We start from the raw sequence: 23223 nt of genomic DNA, 5'->3' as shown, positions 1-23223 counted from the left end.
AGACGAACAATTATGCTGTGGCCACCAAGATCACTAGACCTCACACCATGTGATTTCTTTCTCTGGGGTTACGTGAAAGATAACGTGTTTATCCCACCAATGCTGCACGATATCGCTGAGCTAAAGGATCACATAATCAATGCAATCAACTCTATTGAAAATGACATGTTAGAATGAGTTTGGCACTTTCGTGTTGATGTGTGCCGTGTCACCAGAGGAGCACATATTGAACATTTATAGATTTTAACAAAAACTGTTTGAGTCCCTGCATCACCTCATACAACTTTCATTTAGGTAAGTGAAATACTTTTTTGTACTGAATTTTTATAACCCCTAAGAACATTATGAAATGCCTGTATATATATATATATATATATATATATATATATACTTATATATATAAAAGCACGGGAAAGTTATTCAAAATTTGGGTTGTGAGGTATTGCCACAACTTTCATTTCTACAATTTTACACCATCAAATTCTTTTCTGTTTAGTTCTCTCAAAATTTTACTTGGCACCAAGTTCAGCAACAATGAGCAGGTCAAGAATGCATTACAATAATGGTTCAGATAAGAAGGTGAACAATTCTTTACTACTGGAATAAGAAAGCTCATTGAGTAAGGAATAATTTTTGTAGTCGTAGTTTCTTTAATTATTGAGCAATCTTCAAACATTGGTTTTTCCTAAATTAGTCTCACAGTTTATGGTTTCTTGATATTTTGTTTTAAAATAAGTCTTTAAGGATTTTTACAGTAGTAGTTGCAGCAAATCGATGAAGAAAGAAGCATTTGGAAAAATATAGTTAAAAGAAGAGTCAGCCTTATGGGCCACATATTAAGCCATCCTGGAATAGTCGCTTTAATATTAGAGGGTCAGGTAGAAGGAAAAAATTGTGCAGGCAGGCAACGTTTAGAATATGTAAAACAAATTGTTAGGGATGTAGGATGTAGGGGGGTACACTGAGATGAAACGACTAGTACTAGATAGGGAATCTTGGAGAGCTGCATCAAACCAGTCAAATGACAAAAAAAAACAGTAGTTTTTTCTAAATAAAAGTGAATTTCTTTTTGTATATAATTTGCTTTAAATTATCTCTCAATAATCTGTTCTAATTTATCTTATGTTACATTCAAGTTGTAAATCTATTCTCATTGTTAGCCTTGTGCTAATTTAGCGGAAGTATAACATTTTATATTATTGAGATGCTATGAAAAATTTGAAAATTTATCTTAAATGTAAATTGTATGTAAATATAAGTTGGAAGATCACTTTCAAAGAGAATCCAGCATGAGTTAAAAAAATTTGAATTACATGTATCATAAGGCACTAAAATATTTTTAATAAATTACAAGCATCCAGGACATTTACACCTAAAGTCTATTTTTACCTATTTGTACTTATTGTAAATTTGTGGGTACAATACAGTTCTGTATTAAAATAAAAGTTAATCACACTTTTGGTAAAAGAGAATGGTGTTGGTTTGTTAATAGATAGAAATAGTGTCTAAATCCAGTAGCATGTATGTATATCTACTGTTCTAACCTCACATTTTATAAATGCTTATGTTTATAAGCATGCGGTATTGTCAGTGCTAGCAAAAAACATTGTATTTGTTAATTAATATTTTTTAGGTGAAACTGTTACCCACCCAAATTAGAAATAAAATAGCACTAGTCTAAAGTTGTGATATTTTACAGTAATCAGAATTTTATATTATCCATTTTTATATTAAACATTTTTCTTTAGTTTTATTTATATGAATTTTTGTTGTGTTGATTATAACTTTAGTTTTAATGAGGGTGCTACCGAGTTAATAATTATGTTTATTTTTTTTTGTCATCAGATGCGGATGTTCGATACTGGGTAATGGCATCTTTAGATGAAAGTTTTGATCAGCATTTGGCACAAGCAGAAAATTTGAGTGCTCTTTTTGTGGCCATGAATGATGAAATATTTGAAATTAGAGAAATGGCTGTTTGTACTATAGGACGTCTTAGTTCGTTGAATCCTGCTTACGTTATGCCATCCTTAAGGAAAACATTAATTCAGGTTATTTAAATACTTTCTTATTGTTGTTGTGATTGGTGGTATATCTAATTCACTCAGATTATTTGTAGTACATGATTAAAAGCTGATTTTGGTTAACGTTGAAGTTTTCAATACATTCCAGTGTAATGACTCCTGATTTGTCTGCCATCTAATTGCTATTATGCATTTCTGTTGTGTTTTGGGTATTTAATGAAAACATTCTTTATGTTACGTGATGGTTCCAGTTGATAGAATTTTTGTGCTACTGTATCTGAGATTCATTTTCCTTATTCCTTGTATCATTTCCAGTTTCTTCTGCCTATACAGTAAGTAAGTCTTCTGCATTAGTAAGTTATAATTCCAAGACATGCTATACATAATAGATATTAAGATATTATTCCTATGTGTACATACAGCTCGGTATAGGCATTTATGTGTTACTACTATGTATTCATAAAGCTGACGTTTTAGTTAAATTTTATTATAAAAATTTGAATCCCAGATAACAGTTCAGATAAGTTCCCACTTAATATATTCTTTTAATATGCTTGTAAGTGGTATTACTTATTGGAGGTGATGAAGCTAATTTTTACAGCTTTTATGAAAAATTTCTATTTAAATAAATCTATTTTGTACAAGGTTAACATCCATTGGAACTTTACTTCATAAATTTCAGATGTTTTTATTTTTCTCCTCCAAACCAAATGTAATTAATCTACACTTCATTTTATTCTTAGAATTAGTATTTCATTGATAAATGTGATCATTTTGGCCCATCATTTGGTATGTTAAAACACCAATAAAAAAAAGCAAAATTTGATATATTTTGAAAGATAAGATCCTAAGTTCACTATAACCTTGCTTACTGTTTAAATATTTGTTATTTATAACATGTTAAATTAAGTATTGTTTGATTTTTAATTTTCTTTAATTCATTTAATCCACAAATATGTGTAAAACCAGCCGATTAATTATTAAGAGAAAAAAACCATTATGGTACTAGAAAATACATTTGTTGAGATTCAAATTTTCACTTACTAAATGCATTAATTGCTTTTATAAGTGTAGTAATCATTTTTTGAATTTTTGATTAAATGATGTGTCAATATGTATTATATTTATTTTGATTAAATTATTATCCCTTTTATTACATATTGTGTGCCTGTTGTAACAGTAAATGCTAGTAGTTAGGCACTTAGTGCTCAGTTGGACGAATACCAAAATTAAATTCTATTTCAATAAACTTACTCAAAAAAGTAATTTTATTTACTAATTCATTGTGTAATTTCCTTCTTTCATTTGACTGGTTTTATTTACTGAAAAAAGAAATCCAAGTTATTTCAAAAACTATTATTCTGATCTTATTTTTTAATAGCAAGTATTAGAAAGTCTGTACAGAATTCAGAAGTCTGTTTTAGAATTATAATTTTTACACCTTTGATAAATATATAAGAATGCATTACTTGTATATTGTTTTTAGGAGAAAAAATTCTAATGTGAATCTATATATTTCATGTGTTATTATTTATGAGTATTAATGTGGACTTAACCACTTATTATTTTTATTTTCTGTTTTGTGATACTGCTATAATCATTTCTTTAAATCTGTGATCAACAGTTTTCCTCATCTGTTAGGAAAATTTTAGGTAGTTCTGTCTTTTCTGTGTAATAACACCTACTTTTTCCTGATATGATCTGTAATTTATAATTACGTTCCTATTTGAATAAATTTTTATTTTTGTTATTAGTTTCTAACTGAGCTTGAACATAGTGGAATGGGGAGAAACAAGGAACAGAGTGCACGTATGTTAGATCATTTGGTGGTGAATGCTCCAAGATTAATCCGTCCATACATGGAACCTATACTTAAGGTTCTTGTACCAAAACTGAAAGAGCCTGAGCCAAACCCTAGTGTTGTTATAAGTGTTCTTACTGCTATTGGAGATCTTGCTGAGGTAAGTAAGTAATTTACAATCCTGTAGGACAGTAAAAATTTAACTGTGTTTTCTCATCATTAGATTTCAAAGGAAGCTTGTTGTTAGAATGTAATAATACATTATTAAGATACTGTAACTAGATGTTGTGGAAAACGTTTCTATTTGAAATAATTTTGAATTGCCTGAAATAGAATAAAAAAAAGTTTTAGAAAATTTCAGATTTCATCAGCTACCTTTTATATACATGAATAGTTGCTATAATCTTATTTCATACCAGTAATCTGTTTGTGTACAGTTAGGCGAAACAGCTTACCGGTGTGAAATAAGGTTATTGTATTATCTTAATGAGTTCTTGAAGATATTAGGGCTATTTTAACCTCTCATCAAGTAATACAAATAAATAAAATAAATTTGAAAAAATTTACGATACACAAAAGTAACATGCATACTTATATTACTATCGACATAGTTCCTGCCTAAATTAGAGTAGTTGTTTTATCGTTACACCCTGTCTATGAGCTCTTCAATGAATGGTACCGCCAAAGTACTCATTCATTTATTTACTCCAACTGAGACTTCATAATTGTTTCGAAATGTTGAGTGGCGAGCCAATTCTTCAATTTTGCAAACAGATGGAAATCAAACTATGCCAAATAAAGGCTTCTAAGGGGATGGTGAAAAATTTGCCACTTTAACTTATTTAGTAAACTCTTATCACTAGCAGAGGTGTGAGACTGTGCATTGTCATGCAAAAAATGATCCCTTTTGTTAGCATCCCTTTTTTTAATGTTTCTACAATAAATGTATTACATACATACCCAGTTATTGTGACAGTAAATTCTGCCAGTAAAATAACTTTATGGTCCCAAAACAACAAGGTAGCCATTATTTTTTTATTCAAATTTGTTTGAATTTTTTTGGCTTGTGACATCCCATTGTTTTTGTTTTTAGGGCATCAGTAAGTTTTGATGCTCATTGTGCGTAGTACTTATGAAAACTCTTTCTCTCTCTTAACAGTTCTGTAAAGAATGAACCTTGAAATTCAGGAAAATTTTCACTAAGATCAGTAATTGTGAAACAGGGTTTATCATGAATGGCATGTTCAATATTTTCAACAAGTTTATAATTCACAATGGAACATTACTCCCTTCCTTTCTTGTCACATCCATTAATTTGGTGTGAATTTCCTGCACCATTCTCACAGAACCCATCTCTCATTATATTGTTACTGTAAATTACACATAACTGGCAGTGGATCTTGGCTACAGATGTTTCTTTTACTTGCGAAAAACAAATGATATATTATGTATCTCACTATTGGCAGGAACAGCAATAATTGCTTCCATGTTTTACTTCTTACTACTCAAGTGGTAAAGAATGAAGTGGTGGTTGATTGTATGTGTGACATTATTTAAGCTTAGTTGATATCTACTCTGCATCTGCTATTTTTCTATAGAGACGGGTTTTATTTATAATGCCTGACTGAAGACCAATTTATAAATAGTTTATGCAACTCTAACATCATCATTTTCACTCCCATTTTGTCTTGCAAAATTTGTTGGGAAAATAGATCTGGGAGCATATGCTAAATTTATTAACTCGATTTGGCATTTGGAATATAGAATTTGTTAAAATATTTTTTTATGGGTAAGTTGTATATGAATATATGTTAATACATTCTCAAAGTTTAGTGAAGGTTACTATTATTTGAGTGTTGATAACCACTAAAATATTAAATGAGAATTCTATATAAGGAATTTGTCTTTGGAAAAACAGATCTCAGATTTAAAATCCTGTTAAATGTCCCTTACTTATGATTAGTTGAAATTTATTAATTATATGTTTGATTTAAAAAAGTATTTATACATTACTTTATTCATACAAACAAAAAGCTGTCTAAATTCTAGATTCTCTGTGATTCATGGGAAGATGTATATGTTTTATAAAAGAGAATCTTAAATTTTAAAAAAAGCAGTTTGATAAAAAAAAATCAAATGTTTTGCTGAATTAATATTTTAACAATGAAAATAATTTTTTACAGTGTAAACAAACAATTTATTGAATTTTCTTTTCATTTCTTTAAAATTCATTACATAAATGTAAATGAATGAGGTCTCATTTACTTATCATTCTCATCTATTGGCCATGGGTTTGCTTATTGTTCAAAGGTTGAACAGATTGTAATATATATATATTAAAAATAAAAAAAAAAAATTAAACTCTCTAACATGAACCACCTAGTACAGAATATTGAGATAAGATGAACCTTAGCTTAATTTTATCATGATAGTACTTTTGTGGGATCCTGCATTCTGTCATGATTGAATTATTTAATTAAACTGCTTTAAAAATGCTAAAATACTAAAAATACTTTTTATTATTTTCAGTATTCTTGTACTAGGTGGTTGTATATTATAGAAAAAATATAATTTAATAGTCAGAGGAATAATAAGAATCGATTATGATTCAGTTATGACATGTTTTATATTATTTTATTATTGAACTTAGCCTTTCTAAGATTCTTATTATTCCTCTGACTATTAAATTAATTATATTTTTTCTATAATATAAAACCACCTAGTTCAAGAATACTGAAAACAATAAAAAGTGGGGGTGTTGATTATGATTCAGTTATGACATGTTTTATATTATTTTATTATTGAACTTAACCTTTCTAACACCCAGCAAAAACTACTGAAGATAGATGGTTGAAAAAATTTGTATACACATTCTTCTGGATTTTTTGAAATTCTGAATTCAAAGGTTAGAAGAGAGTGACAATGAAATTGATTATTTTTTTAATTTCTCGGTAACAAAGGAAGATATCAACTTGATATTTTTGGTGTGTGTAAACTTCATTTTTTGTGTGAATATCTAAAAACTAATTTCTAAATTTTTTGAAATTCTATGGATTTGGATTTGCAAATACTCTTCACCAAATATCTTAAAACCATTTTTGGAATTTTTTTTAATTTCAATTTTTTCTGGGTGTGATTGCTATACAGCGCAGCGGCTCAACCAACACAGTCAATACAATTGTTGCTGTATGTGTGACAACTGGCTGCACCTGCTTCTGGTTACTCCACTAAAAAACATAAAATAAAAAAAAAATTGACTGTGGCTGTAACCATGTAATGCAGGTGAAGCCATGTCGGGGATACTGGTATTATATACATATTTTTTTTATTTTAGTATTTTTGTTTACTAAAAGAATAAAAAACCAAGGGTGTCAATGTCAAGGCCAGGATTTTACATATTTCTCTATAAACTAATGTCATTCTTGTATTGTGTTGATAGTAGTTTTTATATATTTATATTTTTGTCATTCTTAAATGCTGGAGAAAACCAAAATTTTACAATTTAAAAAAAAATCACTATACTACTTGGAATTTTGACTATTATTTTGTGATTTTTTTTTTTACTAAATAAAATTCCTTCATGTAAGTCATGTCTAAAGTTTATTTATTACTTAAAATAAATCAAATTACAAAAAACCTGTGGTGTCCTATTTTTATTTACGAGGGATGTTCAACAATTAACGAGACAAATTGATCTAGAGAAAAACAATTTATTCAATGATAATGAAACTTGCACACTACTTTTCAACTTAGTTTCCAGAAACATTTAGACACTTGTCCCACGGTGTGAGTTTTCTGATTCCTGCAGCATAGAAGAAATGAAAATCAAACTGGGTGAGGTCTGGGCTATAAGGAGGATGTGGCTGGAAGTTGAATCACAACCTTTGAGAGAGTGCCCTGACCTTTTTGCCTTACCATGGGTCTCACTTTCTGTTTCAGCATGTTAGAATAGTACTCACTGTTGGTAGTACACTTTTATTCTAAATAGTCACTAAAAATTGGGCCTTACGAGTCCCAGAAGACTGTCAACATCACTTTGCTGGCTGATGCGTGCGTTTTGAATTTTATTTTAGTGGGCAAATCTGGATATTTCCACTCAAGACTTTGCTGTTTGGATTCAGGCTTAAAGTTGTGTATCCACATTTCATCACAGGTTATCATATGACCTTAGAAAGTCATCATTACCTTCTGCTTCAGATTGTTCTTTGAGCTCAGAACAAGTGCAAATCTGGTTGTCTTTATGGGCTTGAGTCAACTGTCTTGGAACCCATCTTGAACATGCTTTGCAATAATTCAGCAGATCATGAATGATTGAATGTGCAGTTCCAAGATTAATATTATACAAACTAGCAATTTGGGAAATTTTAATTTGTCTGTCTTCGCGAATGAAATCATTTATGCCATTTTGTAGCATGGTAGTTGAAACTTCAACTGGTCTTCCAAAGCGATGGAGAACATTCACACTTGTTCTGCCCGAATTAAACTGTTCCACTCACTTATACATGTTACTGCAGTTTAAACACTTTTTGCCATACTGTTTCAACATTTGTGAGTAAATTTCCGGCGATTTCACACCTTCTGATAGCAAATATCTTATCACTGAATGTTGCTCTTCCGGCATACACGTTTCAAGCATAGCTGACATTCTGAAATCAACAAATGAGGTTATATTTAGATTAATTATGATTGAACAGTTAAATGTGTTTGCAAGGTTGCCAACTTGACCCTCAAAAGGTTTCATTGTCATTGAGTGAACTGTTTTTTCTCTACATCAATCTATCTCGTTAATTATTGAATGTACCTCGTCCTTGATTTTATACTTTATTTTCATAAATTTCTCAACAGGTATAAAACTTTTAAACAAATATGCTGAGCAAGGTGACAAAAAACAAAAATTTACATTTGTCAGCTTCTGAACTTGTCTGACAACCCTTTTGAGAATAGAATGTGTTTTGTAAACAGAATGTGATGTGAACAAAAATTAGTAAGATACTAAACATTATTATATTTATATTATTAAAACATTATTCATTTACAGTTCCTATAAAATAATTTAAATTTAATATTGTATGGAATGTTCAGTTAAATAGATTCTAAATTTTATTCTACCAAACATTATGCGGAAAAATAAGTATGAATCAGTGTGCTCTGACTATTCTTGTAGATATGAAACAAAACACCCACATTGTTATGTCCATAGGACAATATTTAATGCATGGTAATCAATTTGTTTTTCTGTTTATTTGATGGTACTTCCACAATTTTAAACTATGAAGTCAATTTGCATTTGTTAACAACTGTTCTCTTTATTAGAGACAATCAAATTGCATTAATCATTACTTGGGTTTGTGTTTTATGTTCATGATATCTTGTTATGTGCTATTTATAATAGTATTTTCCTATTGAAATAATTGTTTGCTACAGATCAATGGAGCAGAGATGCAACAATGGATGGGTGAACTTTTGGAAATTTTATTGGAAATGCTGGGTGATGCAAGTTCACCTGAGAAACGAGGTGTAGCTTTATGGGCTCTTGGTCAGTTAGTCGGGGCAACAGGTTTTGCTGTAAAGCCATATAATCAATATCCTGCTCTTCTTGATACCCTCATGAATTTCTTAAAAACTGAGCAACAACCAATTATAAGGTAGAAATTTTGTTTTTTATTAAAAATTGAAAACTTATAATCGGTTATTGTGTTATTATTAATCAGATGGACTTACCTACATTGTGTAGTATGATGCCTCTTCTTGTTATTTTCAAATAATTATCAGAATATAAAAAAAAATACTTCCTCAATATATGATAAATTGGTCATATGTATAAGTGAGTCAACTGTAACCACATTAACTTCATCACAGGTGATAAGCCTCATATCCACTGGCATTTCATAAACAGAACCAGCTGTCTTCATTGTGTCATATCAAAATTATTTTCTCTTATGTTCATTTATGAGGATAGGGTGAAAAGTTCTGGGCCTGGATAAGAAAACAACATTTTTCTGGGTACATTTTCATTTATTTTTCAACATAATCACCATTTAGGCCTGTATACTTAGCCTACTGTTCTACAAGAGCACTTATGGCAGTTTGATATGTCAGTTTTTCCAACTCCTTAAAATAACCATCTTCAGCAGCAATAATTTCATTATTAGTCAAAAATCTCTTCCCTCCAAACTAATTTTTTTTAGGTTAGGAAACAAGTGATACTCACTGGGAGCCATATCAGGTGAATATGGACGGACGGTGTTGGAGCAATTCAAATGGTAATTTGTTGAGTTTTGTCACTGCATTGACCGAAGTTTGAGCTGCAGCATTGTCTCGATGGAAAAGCATTTTGTTTTGCCAAATGCGGTTGTTTTTCCTTAATATCATCACTAAGAAGCTGTTATTTGGTTGCTTAATATTCTCCATTATTGTTCATCCTTTTTAAGATAATGAAAAATGTTCCATATGTATCCAGAAAAACAGTTGCCATAACCTTTTTAACGTGAAAGTCATTTTTGCTTTTTTTGGAGCATTCAACCTATTGTTTTGACTGCAGCTTTGTCTTGGGAGAGTACTGCTGAATACAAAAATTCCTCTAGATTGTATCAAAAGAGCTCTTTTCTCTATTTTTCTTTTTTTTATAACTCCCTTTCCCTCAAGGCTCGACCCACGATCCCGTACAACACACGACCTTGAGGGTGCCAGTTGCTTCTACTCCCCTGAGAGGCCATGCTAGACCCTCTGATTCAGTCCATCTCTCCTGCCAGTGCTCTGTTGTCTCCTTCCTGGCCATGTTCTTTGTCATCCCTTCACTTCTTTGCATCCGTTCTTTCACCAAGAGCTCCATAGGGGGAAGCTAGGCAATCACCAGAACTGCCTTCTGTAAATGCCGTTTGGTAAGCCCTAGCAATGCCAATTGCTAGTTGGTGCTGCAGACTTGCAAGCCTCCAAACAGCCACTTTCGTGCACAATGCACTCCATCACACTGGCACGACATACAAGGCAACGGACCGAGCCATCGTTGCCAGCAACCTCCTCTTTGATGAGCTTGGCTTGCCAACCTTGCCCATGAGCCTTGAGACAGCTGACACTGTCAAGAGAGGCAGTCGACCTGCCTTGTCGACTGCCTCCCTTGATCTTGAAATGCTCTCTGGCTGTCAAGCCAAACCCCCAGGTATTTGGCTCTACTGACTGGCTCGATAACGACCCCCCTTACCTGCAGCCTGAGGGGGAGAGTCGCCTTCTCCCAGCCATTACCAGCAGCTTCGTTTTCTCTGCAGCGAGGCTAAGGCCACGGCCTGCCAACCATCTGTCGAACAATAGAATGGTCTGTTCGCCTTTCCTGATTATCTCCTCTTCTGTTCTGGCAACTAATACCATGGAGACGTCATTGGCAAAACCAGTAACCGAAACTTCCTCAGGATACCACAACCTGATGACGCCATGATATGCTAGATTCCACAGGATCGGTCCAATTACCGAACCCTGCAGGACACCACGCTCCATACTGGTCATAACCTCCGTACCTTCTGCATGACCAACTATCCTCCTGCCAATATAATAGTCCTGAAGGACTTGCACCAGATACGGGCTGATATCTCTCTGAATCAACTCATACATGATGCACCTGAACAGCAGTCCACCAATATACATTCTTTCTTTGTGGTCTTCTATGGTCAAGCGACTCTTCTGTTGCCTTCGTCAGGTAGCTGGGGGAGAAGTTTTCCAGATGTCCAAGGCGCTCTTTCACCAACTTTTTACGCCTAGCTAGGCCCTCTTTCAAACATATCTCCTGTTGTCAACTGCCTTGCTATAAGACCCTCCATTCCCAATCTCAAACTAAACAAAGAAATGGTCGCCAACCTCAGCGAGACAAACGTAACACCCACAAACGAGCATTCATTTACCCTCACCAGGGTAGGTGTTGTCCCATTATTGAGCCCTACCAAACCCAACTCGGCTATATACTCTTCCAGAATTCGCCCTCTATGGTCCGTGCAATGTCGTCCTCCCCATGTCATATTCTTTGCGTTAAAATCACCACCCATGACTACAACCTTTCGAAGAGGGTGAATTACACTGACTAGATCCTCCAAGCATTGTTCATAATCATCCAACCAGAGTTCAGTTAAATGTAAACAGAAAAGACCACAACGTCTGGAAGCTCAACCCATACGAATCCATTTCTCTCAGCGGTGGTTAGGATCGGCACACTGCTCCCATAAACCGTCACACTTCTCAGCTCATCCACTGTCCAGCTGTCTTCTTCCACTTTCCTCAAATTAGGCTCAGACACTAACAGAAGGTCTGCTCCCTTCCTCCTTCCCAGTTCCAGGAGTGTGGCATCACATGACACGCTCCTATTCGTGTTTAACTGCAGAACTCTAGGCATTTTTCTTACCATAAAGGGTGCTACCAATCTGATGCCCAGTAACCACCATACCTAAACATTTCACCTTGACCTTGCACCCTTTAGCCTGGTGCCCTTCCTCACCACAGTTGTGACACAAGGCTGACTTGTCAGGGCCACTGCATCTGGCTGCCATGTGCCCCACCTCAAAGCACCTGCAGCACCATGGCTCCTCCGTACTCAGGGATACCCTGCAGTTGATCCATTCCACGTGAATTCTTCTGGCTGCTAATGCCATTGCCGACACTACTGACATTGCGACTGTGGCTCTCTTCATGCTACCAAAGGCTGAACATAAGGAGGTCACCCTCATATCCTCCATTTTTCCATTGTTGCCAATGGCCTCACTGATGGACTTTAGAAGCTCCACTTCTGTCACTTCCTCCTCAAGATCCTTAATGATAATGAGGCCTCTCCTATGCGACCCACTTGTGACACTCACACCCTCTGATTTACTTGACATCTTCTTCTGAATCTCTACAGCTTCTTCTTTGTTGCCCCTCAGTTTCATATGCAATGATTCCCTACCACCTCTCCTGATGGACAGTATGTCCCCCAATCTCTTCCTTGATCACACCATTTTTGACTTTTTTGAGGAGTTCTGCATACGTAACCCCCTCCCACTTAATCACAAGTGTACTGGTGGGCTCTGTCAGCTGCTGTGGTCGTTTACTCGGCGCCCCGTCTGCTGTTGCTTCGTTCTGATATACTACTCTATTACTACCATTCCTTCTACCATGGTACTCTAGCATTTTCTTAAGAATAAAACTGCTTATTGCTTAAGAATAAAACTGTTTAATTTTATTTCTGTAATATTTCAGTTTACTTTCATTGATTAAAACATTTTGAATTTTACAGTAAATAAAAATCGGGCTTGTAGAAATGCACCAATATTTTTTGTTACGTTTATGGAAAATTCACCACAAAAGGTCAACAAAAACCTAACCTGCATTTTCTTTACAGCTCTGTGTAAGTCCTCAGTAACTACTTTCTCTCCAGCTTTAGTGTCCACTACCACCGTGTATACCCTGCCTTGGATATCTTCTTCAATGTCCCCTATCAACACTTCTGCTTGGCCTTGTTCCACTACCAGCTGATCCCTCTTCAGCTTAGATTGCCTCACCGCCTACGCATGGTGGCGACCCTGTCCAGCAGTTTCCTACCATGGCTTGTCTGCCATCCTCTGTTAAAGTCATATGTGGCTAAAATGTCACCACTGGCCTCAAAGATAGACTCCTTTACTTCCTCACATTTTGGCATGAACAAGCTGTGGACTAGATGGTTGTCATGTCTTCTTTAATTTCCTTTATACTTAACCCTTTAAAAAATAATGAATTTAATCACTGCACAATTTTCCATTTTTCAGAAAATGCCTTAATTTTCTACTTGACAGATTAATATGCTATGTGTTGCAGCAACTTGAAATTCTGAGTGTAAACTAATGAAGAATGGAATCATGTGACCTGTCGAGAAATTAAGCATACTAAGTCCATTTCTGTGTGAGGCCTGGAACTTTTCACCCCACCCTTGTACATTAAAACCATTTGCGTATGTGTGATATAATCTTATTGATAAGACAGCCTAGTTGGGCTGCTAAACAACCATCTTACTGTAATAAGTACTGTTAATTCTTGATCCCCTCTTTTTATAATGCCCCAATCCCTTAGCGCATTTCTAATGTTGCCTTAAAATCTAAAAAAAACTGACAGCATCATTTTTTTTATTGATTGCATTTGATTTTTTTCTATTGAGCAATTGCAAGTGTTTCCACTCAATATTCTGCTGTTAACTGAGGATCATAATTAGGGATCCTTGTTTTGTTGCCAGTGATGATTATGTCCAAGAAAGTCTCACCCTTGTTACCATGGGATACAATTGCAGATCTGATTCTATTTGTTTATGGAATGTTGAAAGTGAGTTGTTTTGTTCCCATATTTAACAAAGCCAAGATATATTGTGAATGACTTCATTAGCAAAACTGTGATTAATTTATTGTAACTTCATTAATCATCATTTGTTTGCTTAACTAAATCTTCAAAAATATGCACTCAATGTTGTCATCATTGGTGGCTGCAGAAGGGTTTCTAGTTCCTTCTTCATCTGTAATACTAGTGCAACCGTGTAACAAATTTAACATTCTTTTAAATTTTTAACAGACAGTTTGTGGGAGCAAAATACTGTTACCATAATGTTCTGAAATTCTTAATAAATTTCAGCACCTTTTACCTATTTTGACCACAAATCAAATTACTGAGTGTTACTCTTCTTCGGTTCTTCATGGTTAATGTTATGTCAGCTATAACTCAATTGACTAATAATATCTAACTTTTGCAGCAGTAATAATTTGACATTCTCATTTAGTGAGGTGAGAGCACATGAATGACACTGCTGCAAACGTAGCTGTAGATACAATTGTATTGTAGATAATATTTATTTGTCGTCATTATTCAGTTATTTTTAATAAGCTTCAACCTCTACAATTATTATTGTTTAGTTTTAAATATTGTCATTAAAATTATTGTAAAAACCAATATTATTATAATTTTAACATATAAAGTATAGAACACATTAGATAAACTTCAATTGTAATAAAAATATATAAATTTTTGTTACTGTAGTTTTATTCTGAAGTAGTACTGACTTAATATTTATTAGCATCATCTAACTTAATGAGATCAGCGTACATCTAGCCATCCAAAAGGCAACTGAATCTTTTTATAATGGCTGTAATATACAGTTGTATGGTTTCACAAAATGTAGTTTTTCAGGAGCTCCCTTGAAAGACAAGGATGTGAATAAAGAATAATTGTGAATATGGTAGCCATATACATTGAAGCTCATAGCATGAGAATGTGCAACTTAAGGTTGTCTGTTAACATATCATTTGGCGAAAAAGAAATTAGAAATAAATAAAACATTTTTTTAAACTACAAGATGAGTGTAATCATCTCATTTTATGATCAGAATGAAACATTAACTATGTAGCAGATGAAAAAGTACTACTACTGACCAAAATTTAAACCCAGAACCTTCCTTGGAAAGGTGAATTTGCTTCACTCCTTCACTGTAGAAGATGACTAAATAGTAAAAATGAATAAGCTAATAATTCAATTAATAAAAACTGTTAGATTCTTGAGGTTTTCCCAACAATGATAATGCAACAGAGATACCAGGTGTGTAAATATGAAACATGTTGAGTTTTGTACCTACAAACTACGATTTGCAGACAGCATTGATTTTCTGTTACCATTTAAAGAAAACTGCTGCAGAATTGCGTTGAACGCTTGTCGAAGCTTACAGTGAGCATGCTCTTGGTAAATCACAGTGCTTTGAGTGGTTTAAAAAAAAAATTCAAAAGTGGCGATTTTGAAGTGAGAAATGAAGAATGTGGAAGACCACCGAAAAAGTCTGAAGACAGTGAATTGCAAGCATTGTTGGATGAGGATGACTCTCAAATGCAACAGCAACTCGCGGATCAATTAAATGTAACATGAGAAGCCATCTCCATATGTTTGAAAGCCATGGGAAAGATCCAGAAGATGGGAAAATGGGTTTTACATGAACTGAATGAAAGACAGCAAGAAAAACAAAACATCACTTGTGAAATGTTGCTTGACAGGTACAAAAGAAAGTCATTTCTCCATCGAATCGGGGAGGGGGGCAGGTGATGAAAAGCATATATATTTTGAGAATTCCAAGTGTAAAAGATCATGAGTAACTCCAGGCGAACCATCAACATTGATTTCAAGGCCAAATCGCTAAGGAAAGAAGACAGTGCTATGTATTTGGTGGGATCAGAAGGGTGTGATCTATTCTGATCTGAGCTGCTAAAACCTAGCAAAACTGTTAATACTGAATGTTGCTGACAACGAATGATTGATTTGAATCAAGCATTGCGTGAAAAATGACCATAATATCAAAAAAGGCAACACAAAGTGATTTTGCTTCATGATAATGCATCATCACACACATCAAAACCAGTCAAGGAAACAATTGAGTCGTTCAGCTGGGAAATACTTTCTCATCATGCAGCTTACTCACCAGACTTGGCTTCTTCCAACTACTATTTATTTGCATCAATGGGACATGCAGTTACTGAGCATCACTTCACTTCTTATGAAAATGTACAAAAATGGCTCCATGACTGGTTTGCCTCAAAAGAGCAACAGTTTTTTTGGTGTGGCATTTTCATAAATTGTCAGAGATGGAAAAAATGTATAGCTAGCGATGGAAAATATTTTTTATCATTTTCATACAATAAACTTGTATTTTCTATATGAAAATTCCGGTTTCATATTTACACATCTGTTATGATAACGTAAAGAAGTGTTTACAAAGTGTGTGGTTTAGGTAATTGATTTTGATGATTCAGTTATCAGGTCTTATGCCAGGGCAATTAACACATCTATTCTATTCTGTTTCTTACCTACTCTTATGGTATTATCTCAAGATTAAGGACTGAACTGGGTGACATCAACAGATTGCCGTAGAAGTGTTTTACACCACCAATAAGGGGGGGTCATCATTTACGCAGTTTGGTTTTGAGTATCTTTTGTTTCAAGGCCATAAGTGGTGAAAATATTGTGTTCATAAGATACTGAATTTATGTTCATACCAGATAACAAATGTGTGAGTTTATTTCCTAACTAAAAGTTAATTACCTGGAATGATAGGTTCTACATTGGTTTAATGTCATTTAAACTGTTTGTTGCTACTTTTGATCTGTTTTGGTCATTGACTTTGAATAGAAAATTAAGGAGTGGATAATTTCCAGAGTGTTGTTTTGGTTTTGTTCACAACATATCGTTCATGAAAGTATCATTCATGTAGTTCTGGAGGGGGAAAGTTTTTGTGAGATGGAAGGATGCAAAGTGTTAGTCCAAGGATTTACCAGAAACAAATAATGAAGGCTGGTATTATTCTGGATACAAGTCAACAAGGTGAAGTTCATATTTATGAAGGAGCGCAGCACTGTTGTTTTGTTTGGCTATAGACAGATATGGAGATATAACATAACAAGTCTTAATCCTACTAAACAGGTTGACATGCTTGTCAATCTGTTCTAAACAAGAAATGTTATTAGTTTATGATTTTTGGAACCTGTAATTTCTTTCTCATTACAGTAATAACGCAATTAAAAATATTAATCTACATTACTGTATTCATAAATGAAATAAATTTAACCTGGAATTATTTACAATGATTTAACTTAAGTAAATGTTTTCACTAAAATGGTATCATAGTTTATAGCATTATATTCAAAACTGACAGTAATAATTTGGACAAATGGGTTTATGGAATTGCAACAAGTTGGATAAAGCTGCAAAATAAAAAAAAAAATAAAAAATATTTTAATGTTAATTTGTTAATTAAACATTCCATATTAACTTAATTCAGTCCTTAACCAGTTTAACTTAATTCAGTCCTTAACCAGTTTCGTCTACAGTTTCCGTAGAACTATCTTCTGTGATAGACCAACAACCCGTGATTTCTGAGCTTGACTCATTTCACTTCTACCAGAATTAATTTTCAATTCATCTTCACTATCGGATGTCTCATCATCGTCCATTCCTATATTTATAATTAGTTTTCAATGATATCTTCCATTAATACATCTGTTTTCCAGTAAGAATCCATTATGTCCTGAACTTTCTACAGAATTCATACTGTGGTTCTGGTAGTGTAGTTTGACAATTTCTAAACGTTCTCTTTTTGTTAGATCTAAGTCATAGTTAATTTTATTTTTTGGAGCTATTCTTTAATATTTTTTTGAATTGGATGATGGAGGTTTATTTTTTTGCTTATTATGGTAAGGTGCATTATCTATGACTAAAATACAACTTGTTGGTTGTCCTGGGATAACTTTATTTTAAATATACTTCAAAAAGTTTTCATTGTTCATCTCTTTATGATTATCTTCTGTTTTACTCTTGGTATTGTACATGAAAAAAGCACCATCTATGAATCCCATGTCCTCAGCCACATGTGTCACAGTTAAACTATCACTGGCACTACTATTTACAGAAACACCTGGTACATCGTCAATTTACCAGCGCTCATTTAGTGTATAATGTGGGTGCACCCAAGTTTCATCTAAGTATACAACTGGTCTCTCTTGCTGTAAAGTGGCATTTTTCAGATACCCAAGAAAAAATGCATGTTTTGTGATCATCATCTCATTCACACAAAATCAGTCTTATTGTTTTTACGCTTCCTGAATTGAAAATCCATAAACTTTATAATTTTCATTAGTGTTTCCTACTAGAGGTAAAATTCAGTTCCTTGTGACAAAAATTGTGTAATGTTCATATAATAGTTATTTCCTTATAGAATTCAACATATTTTAGAAATTCTCTTCTAATAATAACACTTGTTGAATTCATTTGTTTTATATTTATTATGAGGAATATATTTCTCACCAGTTTAAGTTTAGCATTCTACAAGCATGTTCCATCACTCACTTTCAGATGAAGTATCAATAATCCATGTTTTCTTTGTCTATGAATTTAATAGTGTTAAATATTAAATGACGTGCTTGACTGTAGAGGTTTTCCGCATTCACTTGATATCTTAACGTAACTACTTTTAAGTAACAACTGTTGGAATTTCCAATGCAAAGAACAGAGAATATCTGTTTTTATAGTAAAATAACACATTTACAAATTACTAACTCTATGACTCACGTGTCTGCTTAAACCAAAGCAATTGATGTAAAAATTTATACTTTATTTAATTGTATATATTTTTTTTAGTACAATATAATTTCATCACGCTTGTTTTATTTTTTAAGTACATTGACTAAGAAAACAATTGCTCTTATTGCAAAATAACAGGGCAAAATATGAAATTCATTATTTATACAAAGATAGCCATAATTAAGCAGAAGAAAAACTGATGTTTTATTATTAAACATTGAAATTAAAATGACCATCAATTAATTCATTAATATAAATAAACCCTAATAAATAACAATGTTGTGTAACACTATTATTTTATGCTTCTGCGTCCATACATAGACAGACAATAATGTTTAAAACAGCAATCTAATCTCATGATAGAAGTCGCAGTTACCTTACTAGTACCATTGGAACATGACTGTACTCAGCAGTAGTTCGTAAACTCACCTTGTCGACTAGTGTCAGCTGTATGATGCTCATACTGTAGATGTTTAGCATGCTGTTGACTTGTGTCTCATTCTTGTACCAGAAGAGTAGATGGAAAACATGATACTGTGGGAAAGATATTGTAAGTGGGGTTATCCAGAAAGTAAGTTCCAAACGTCTATTAAGAAAGATCAAGAGCTTAATCAAGTAAAATTTTCATTGCTGTTTAAGCTACAAAATTTTACTTTATTTTTCTAAATAGTTTCTGGTATTGTTGAGGCACTTATTACAGTGGTGAACCAAAAATTATATCCGTTGATCATAGAATGATGCTGCCTGCTATGCAAGCATTATATTAACTAACAGCTTGTTCGACTTTGTTGTTATTGTGAAACTGTTAGCAGTAAGGAAAGTTGTAAGACTTAGGAACAGGTGATCACGTTTTGCAAGGACTGGGCTGTAAGGAGAATGAACAGCCCAGTCCTTGCACAACAATTTCATTTTATAATTTTCTGTAAGCATCTTAGGCATTCAGTGAGATAAAAGTTTTCAATAATTTAATTTTTTCTCAAACAGAATTTTATGAAAAAACAAATGTAAAATTTTTTAAAAAGCATGGAAACAGGTGAATCATTTATTCTCTTTAATCTAGTCATTAATTGCACACACCAAATTGCCTGTAATCAAAGGGTCATCCGCTCCAGACACCATTGAGCATTGTGCACATTAATAGATCTTTCATTAGTATCCATCTCCGTATGGAACACTCATTACATTTTCTTCATCACTTTCATAAATCTCACTGTGAATTCAACTGTTTTAATGTTCTTTGCATTCAAGAAATGGATTACAGATCAAATTTTAAACTTACTTGCTGGATATACCGCTTGTTAGAAGATGCGAGCTAGGTGTTGTTATTGTTGTGGTGAAGTTATAAGTACAGGTATCATGTCATTAACGAAAGTTGAAGGGTAAGTTTTATTGCAATGGACTGTTTCGAAAATTAGTTAATGAACAATCAACTGTATTGTGGTGGTGCACAAACTTGCAGCTGAAACACTTATTTGTTGTTGTTGCCTTCTTCCTGGTGGCTAACATTTATAGGAAAATATGTAAATTCTATTTACATAGGTTAAGAGGATATGGCAGAAAAATTTTGTACATGTAAATCTGTTGGTGCAATTGGAAAGGCGATTGGTAAAATCCTTGTGTTACTTCGCCCAATTAAGGGTGAAGTAACCAATTAAAGGCTATATCACTATGGAGCTCCTCATGCAAAAATAACCTTTGAGAGGAGGTTATTTGCCATTTAAAAATAGGGCACACTAGGCTCGCTCATGGATATCTGATGATGCAAATAGATGCACCCCTTTGTGTTCGCTGCTACTGCCAACTAACGGTGCACCACATCTTAAGTTTTGATTTCTTAGGGCCATCTGTCGATATTCAAAAACATAAATTACTGTGTTTAAGCTATTTATGCCATTTGCCGTAAAGCAGATGGTAATTTTATTATCTTAATTTTTCATTTTAAGATATATTTTAATTGTTTTTAAAGTTGTTTTTGTTTTATTAATTTTTTAATTGTGAATTTTTAACATTTAGTTTTTAAAATAAATACATTGTGTTCGGGCGATGATAACACAAAAGTGTTTTTCACCCCCCAAAAAAAAATTACAAGCAGTTAATGCATTTTCCATTTTCCCTCTTGCATTTTCCATTAGTGAGAGGTAACAGTAGCCATCAGTATAGAGTTACCAGTTAATGTAATGTATTGAAGAGTACTAATATTAATTTATTTTTGATCTAATTTATAATTTTAAGCTTTATTTCCATGATTTTATTGCTTAATGTTATTTAAAAAAAGAATATATGTAAATTAAGAGCATGAAGTATAATACATAAATGCTTGTTTTTAAGTTTATAATGTGTAGAATAAGTATTACTTTAGTAGTTATAGTTTTCTGAGAGTCTATTTTTTCCTTTAGCTTGTTTACTGGTGTAAATTTTCTTGGGTAGTAACTCATTCATGCTGAAGATCATCATTCAACTCATGCTTTCTTGAGCCACCAATGATATGTGAATTTTTGTTTGTTTTAGGCGTGAAACAATTCGTGTTCTTGGCTTGTTAGGTGCCTTGGATCCTTATAAACATAAAATGAATTTGGGACAAATTGATTCTCAGATTGATTCAACTATTCTACTTTCAATGACTGATATTAAATCTGAAGCAGAAGCAAGTCACGGTATGCATTTGTGTTTTGTAAAAACAACTTAGTGTTGTTCAGGATTGTATGATATGTAAATTTTTTTTGTTAATGATCTACTGCTTGTTAGAGTCTACTTTAAACCATATATATGGGATTGTACAGATTTTTAATTTAATAATCACCTACAATATGATGGTAATTCATTGCAAATAAGTATAAAATAGAAATATTGTATTATCACAATATAATATCGACTCTAAACCAAATTAAAAGTTAGTAATTTGCTACAAAAGAAATAGATAAATAAATGGATATGATATACGTTTTACTATTTTAAAATTGAGAAATCCTTTATTTTAAGAAAAAAGTACACCCTGTTTTTTTATTATATTAGCAATTTTATTTATGCTTTTTAGGATATTACGTTTTTAGCTGATGTAAAATTTTTTTTAAAATTTGGGCTAAAATGTATAAAAATCAAAATATTTTATTACAAAAAAAATATAGGCTAAAAAAGCTGTGGCTAACCAAAACAGATTAAACATTTTTTTATATGAAAAATATTAGTTACTGACAAAATGTGACCATGCCTAAATTGACATGGTCCATGTATCCTGAATGTGCCAGTACATTGCTGCTCATTAAAAACATTTTCCTAAAGTTATTTACTTTCCGAGTTTTATCTGTTAATTTCTGTAGTAGTGAATTAACTTATCTGTCTTCACAAGTTGTCAATTCAGCTAGTTTAGTTCACTATCTGGATGTTTTTGGACTACATTTGTCACATTTTCCCATTCTGTGAGTGGTTCTTTTATATCTAGTGTTGACACAAGTTGCTATTGAAAGCTTTTTTCTCTTATTTCTTTTAGACTTTGGGCTTCACATTTTCTCTTGAACTTCTCAGTTATCAGATCCCTTACATGGTCTGTTATTAATTCTTTACTCTTCTATGTCTTCTGCTTCAAGCGTTATTTAAATTTTGATTTTTCCTCAATGGATAGAAAGCCAACAGTGTGTTGTTTCTTTTTAAGTCCTCTCCAATGAAAGCATGAGCCATCAAAATTAATTTGACACTTGGAAACTGTTGGAAACTGAACATTCAGAACGTAAAAAAAAAAATTATTTTTTTGAAAGAAAATTACATACTTTGAAAAATCAACAAGCTTCTATTTATAAATCAAGCCATGTGGATAAAAGTACATTTGAAGCATCTTATCTCCTAGCATTAAGAGTAACTAAGATGTCCAGAACCCATATGATCACAGAAAACCTCATGACTGCTGCACTTGATTATATGGTCAGTGTTTTAATAGGCATGGAAGAAGCAAAAAAATTGAAAAAAAATTTTGCTTTCTAACGACACAGTATCAAGGCAAATCAATGACATGGCTGCTGATGTTTGCGATCAGGTAATTCGGGTAGTGAGTTCAAGTTAATTTTTTTAGTTTTCAGTTTGATGAATCAACAGATATGGCAAACATACAAGGTGTGTGAGAAAAGTAATGAGACTGATTTTTTACTTACCAAAGTTTTTATTTTTTTCAAACAGCAATATTATTCCCTTCAAAGTAGTTCCCTTGGGCAGCTATACACTGGTGGAGTCGTTGTTCCCACACTTAGTAGCAGTGCTGGAAGACTTCAACTGGTAGGGCTTTTAACTGGTCGGTCACAGTCTTTTGAATGTTCTCCA

At 33.0% G+C, this 23223-nt stretch overlaps 1 protein-coding gene across 4 annotated transcripts in view; it reads left to right on the top strand.

The window, feature by feature from the left end:
- The window catches only part of mTor (serine/threonine-protein kinase Tor), a 216081-nt gene that overhangs the window by 59529 nt on the left and 133329 nt on the right, over window positions 1-23223 (top strand). For all 4 annotated transcript variants that reach the window (XM_075364225.1, XM_075364232.1, XM_075364239.1 and 1 more), the window contains exons 12-15: window positions 1846-2051; window positions 3779-3985; window positions 9250-9470; window positions 21424-21569. In XM_075364225.1, coding sequence (XP_075220340.1) covers window positions 1846-2051; window positions 3779-3985; window positions 9250-9470; window positions 21424-21569 — 780 coding nt within the window. The remainder of the gene's footprint in view (window positions 1-1845; window positions 2052-3778; window positions 3986-9249; window positions 9471-21423; window positions 21570-23223) is intronic.

This window comes from Lycorma delicatula, chromosome 1, assembly GCF_047948215.1.
Source record: "Lycorma delicatula isolate Av1 chromosome 1, ASM4794821v1, whole genome shotgun sequence".
Lineage (NCBI taxonomy): Eukaryota > Metazoa > Arthropoda > Insecta > Hemiptera > Fulgoridae > Lycorma > Lycorma delicatula.
Note: the sequence above shows the minus strand (reverse complement) of the source record. Positions and strands in the feature narration are given on the sequence as shown.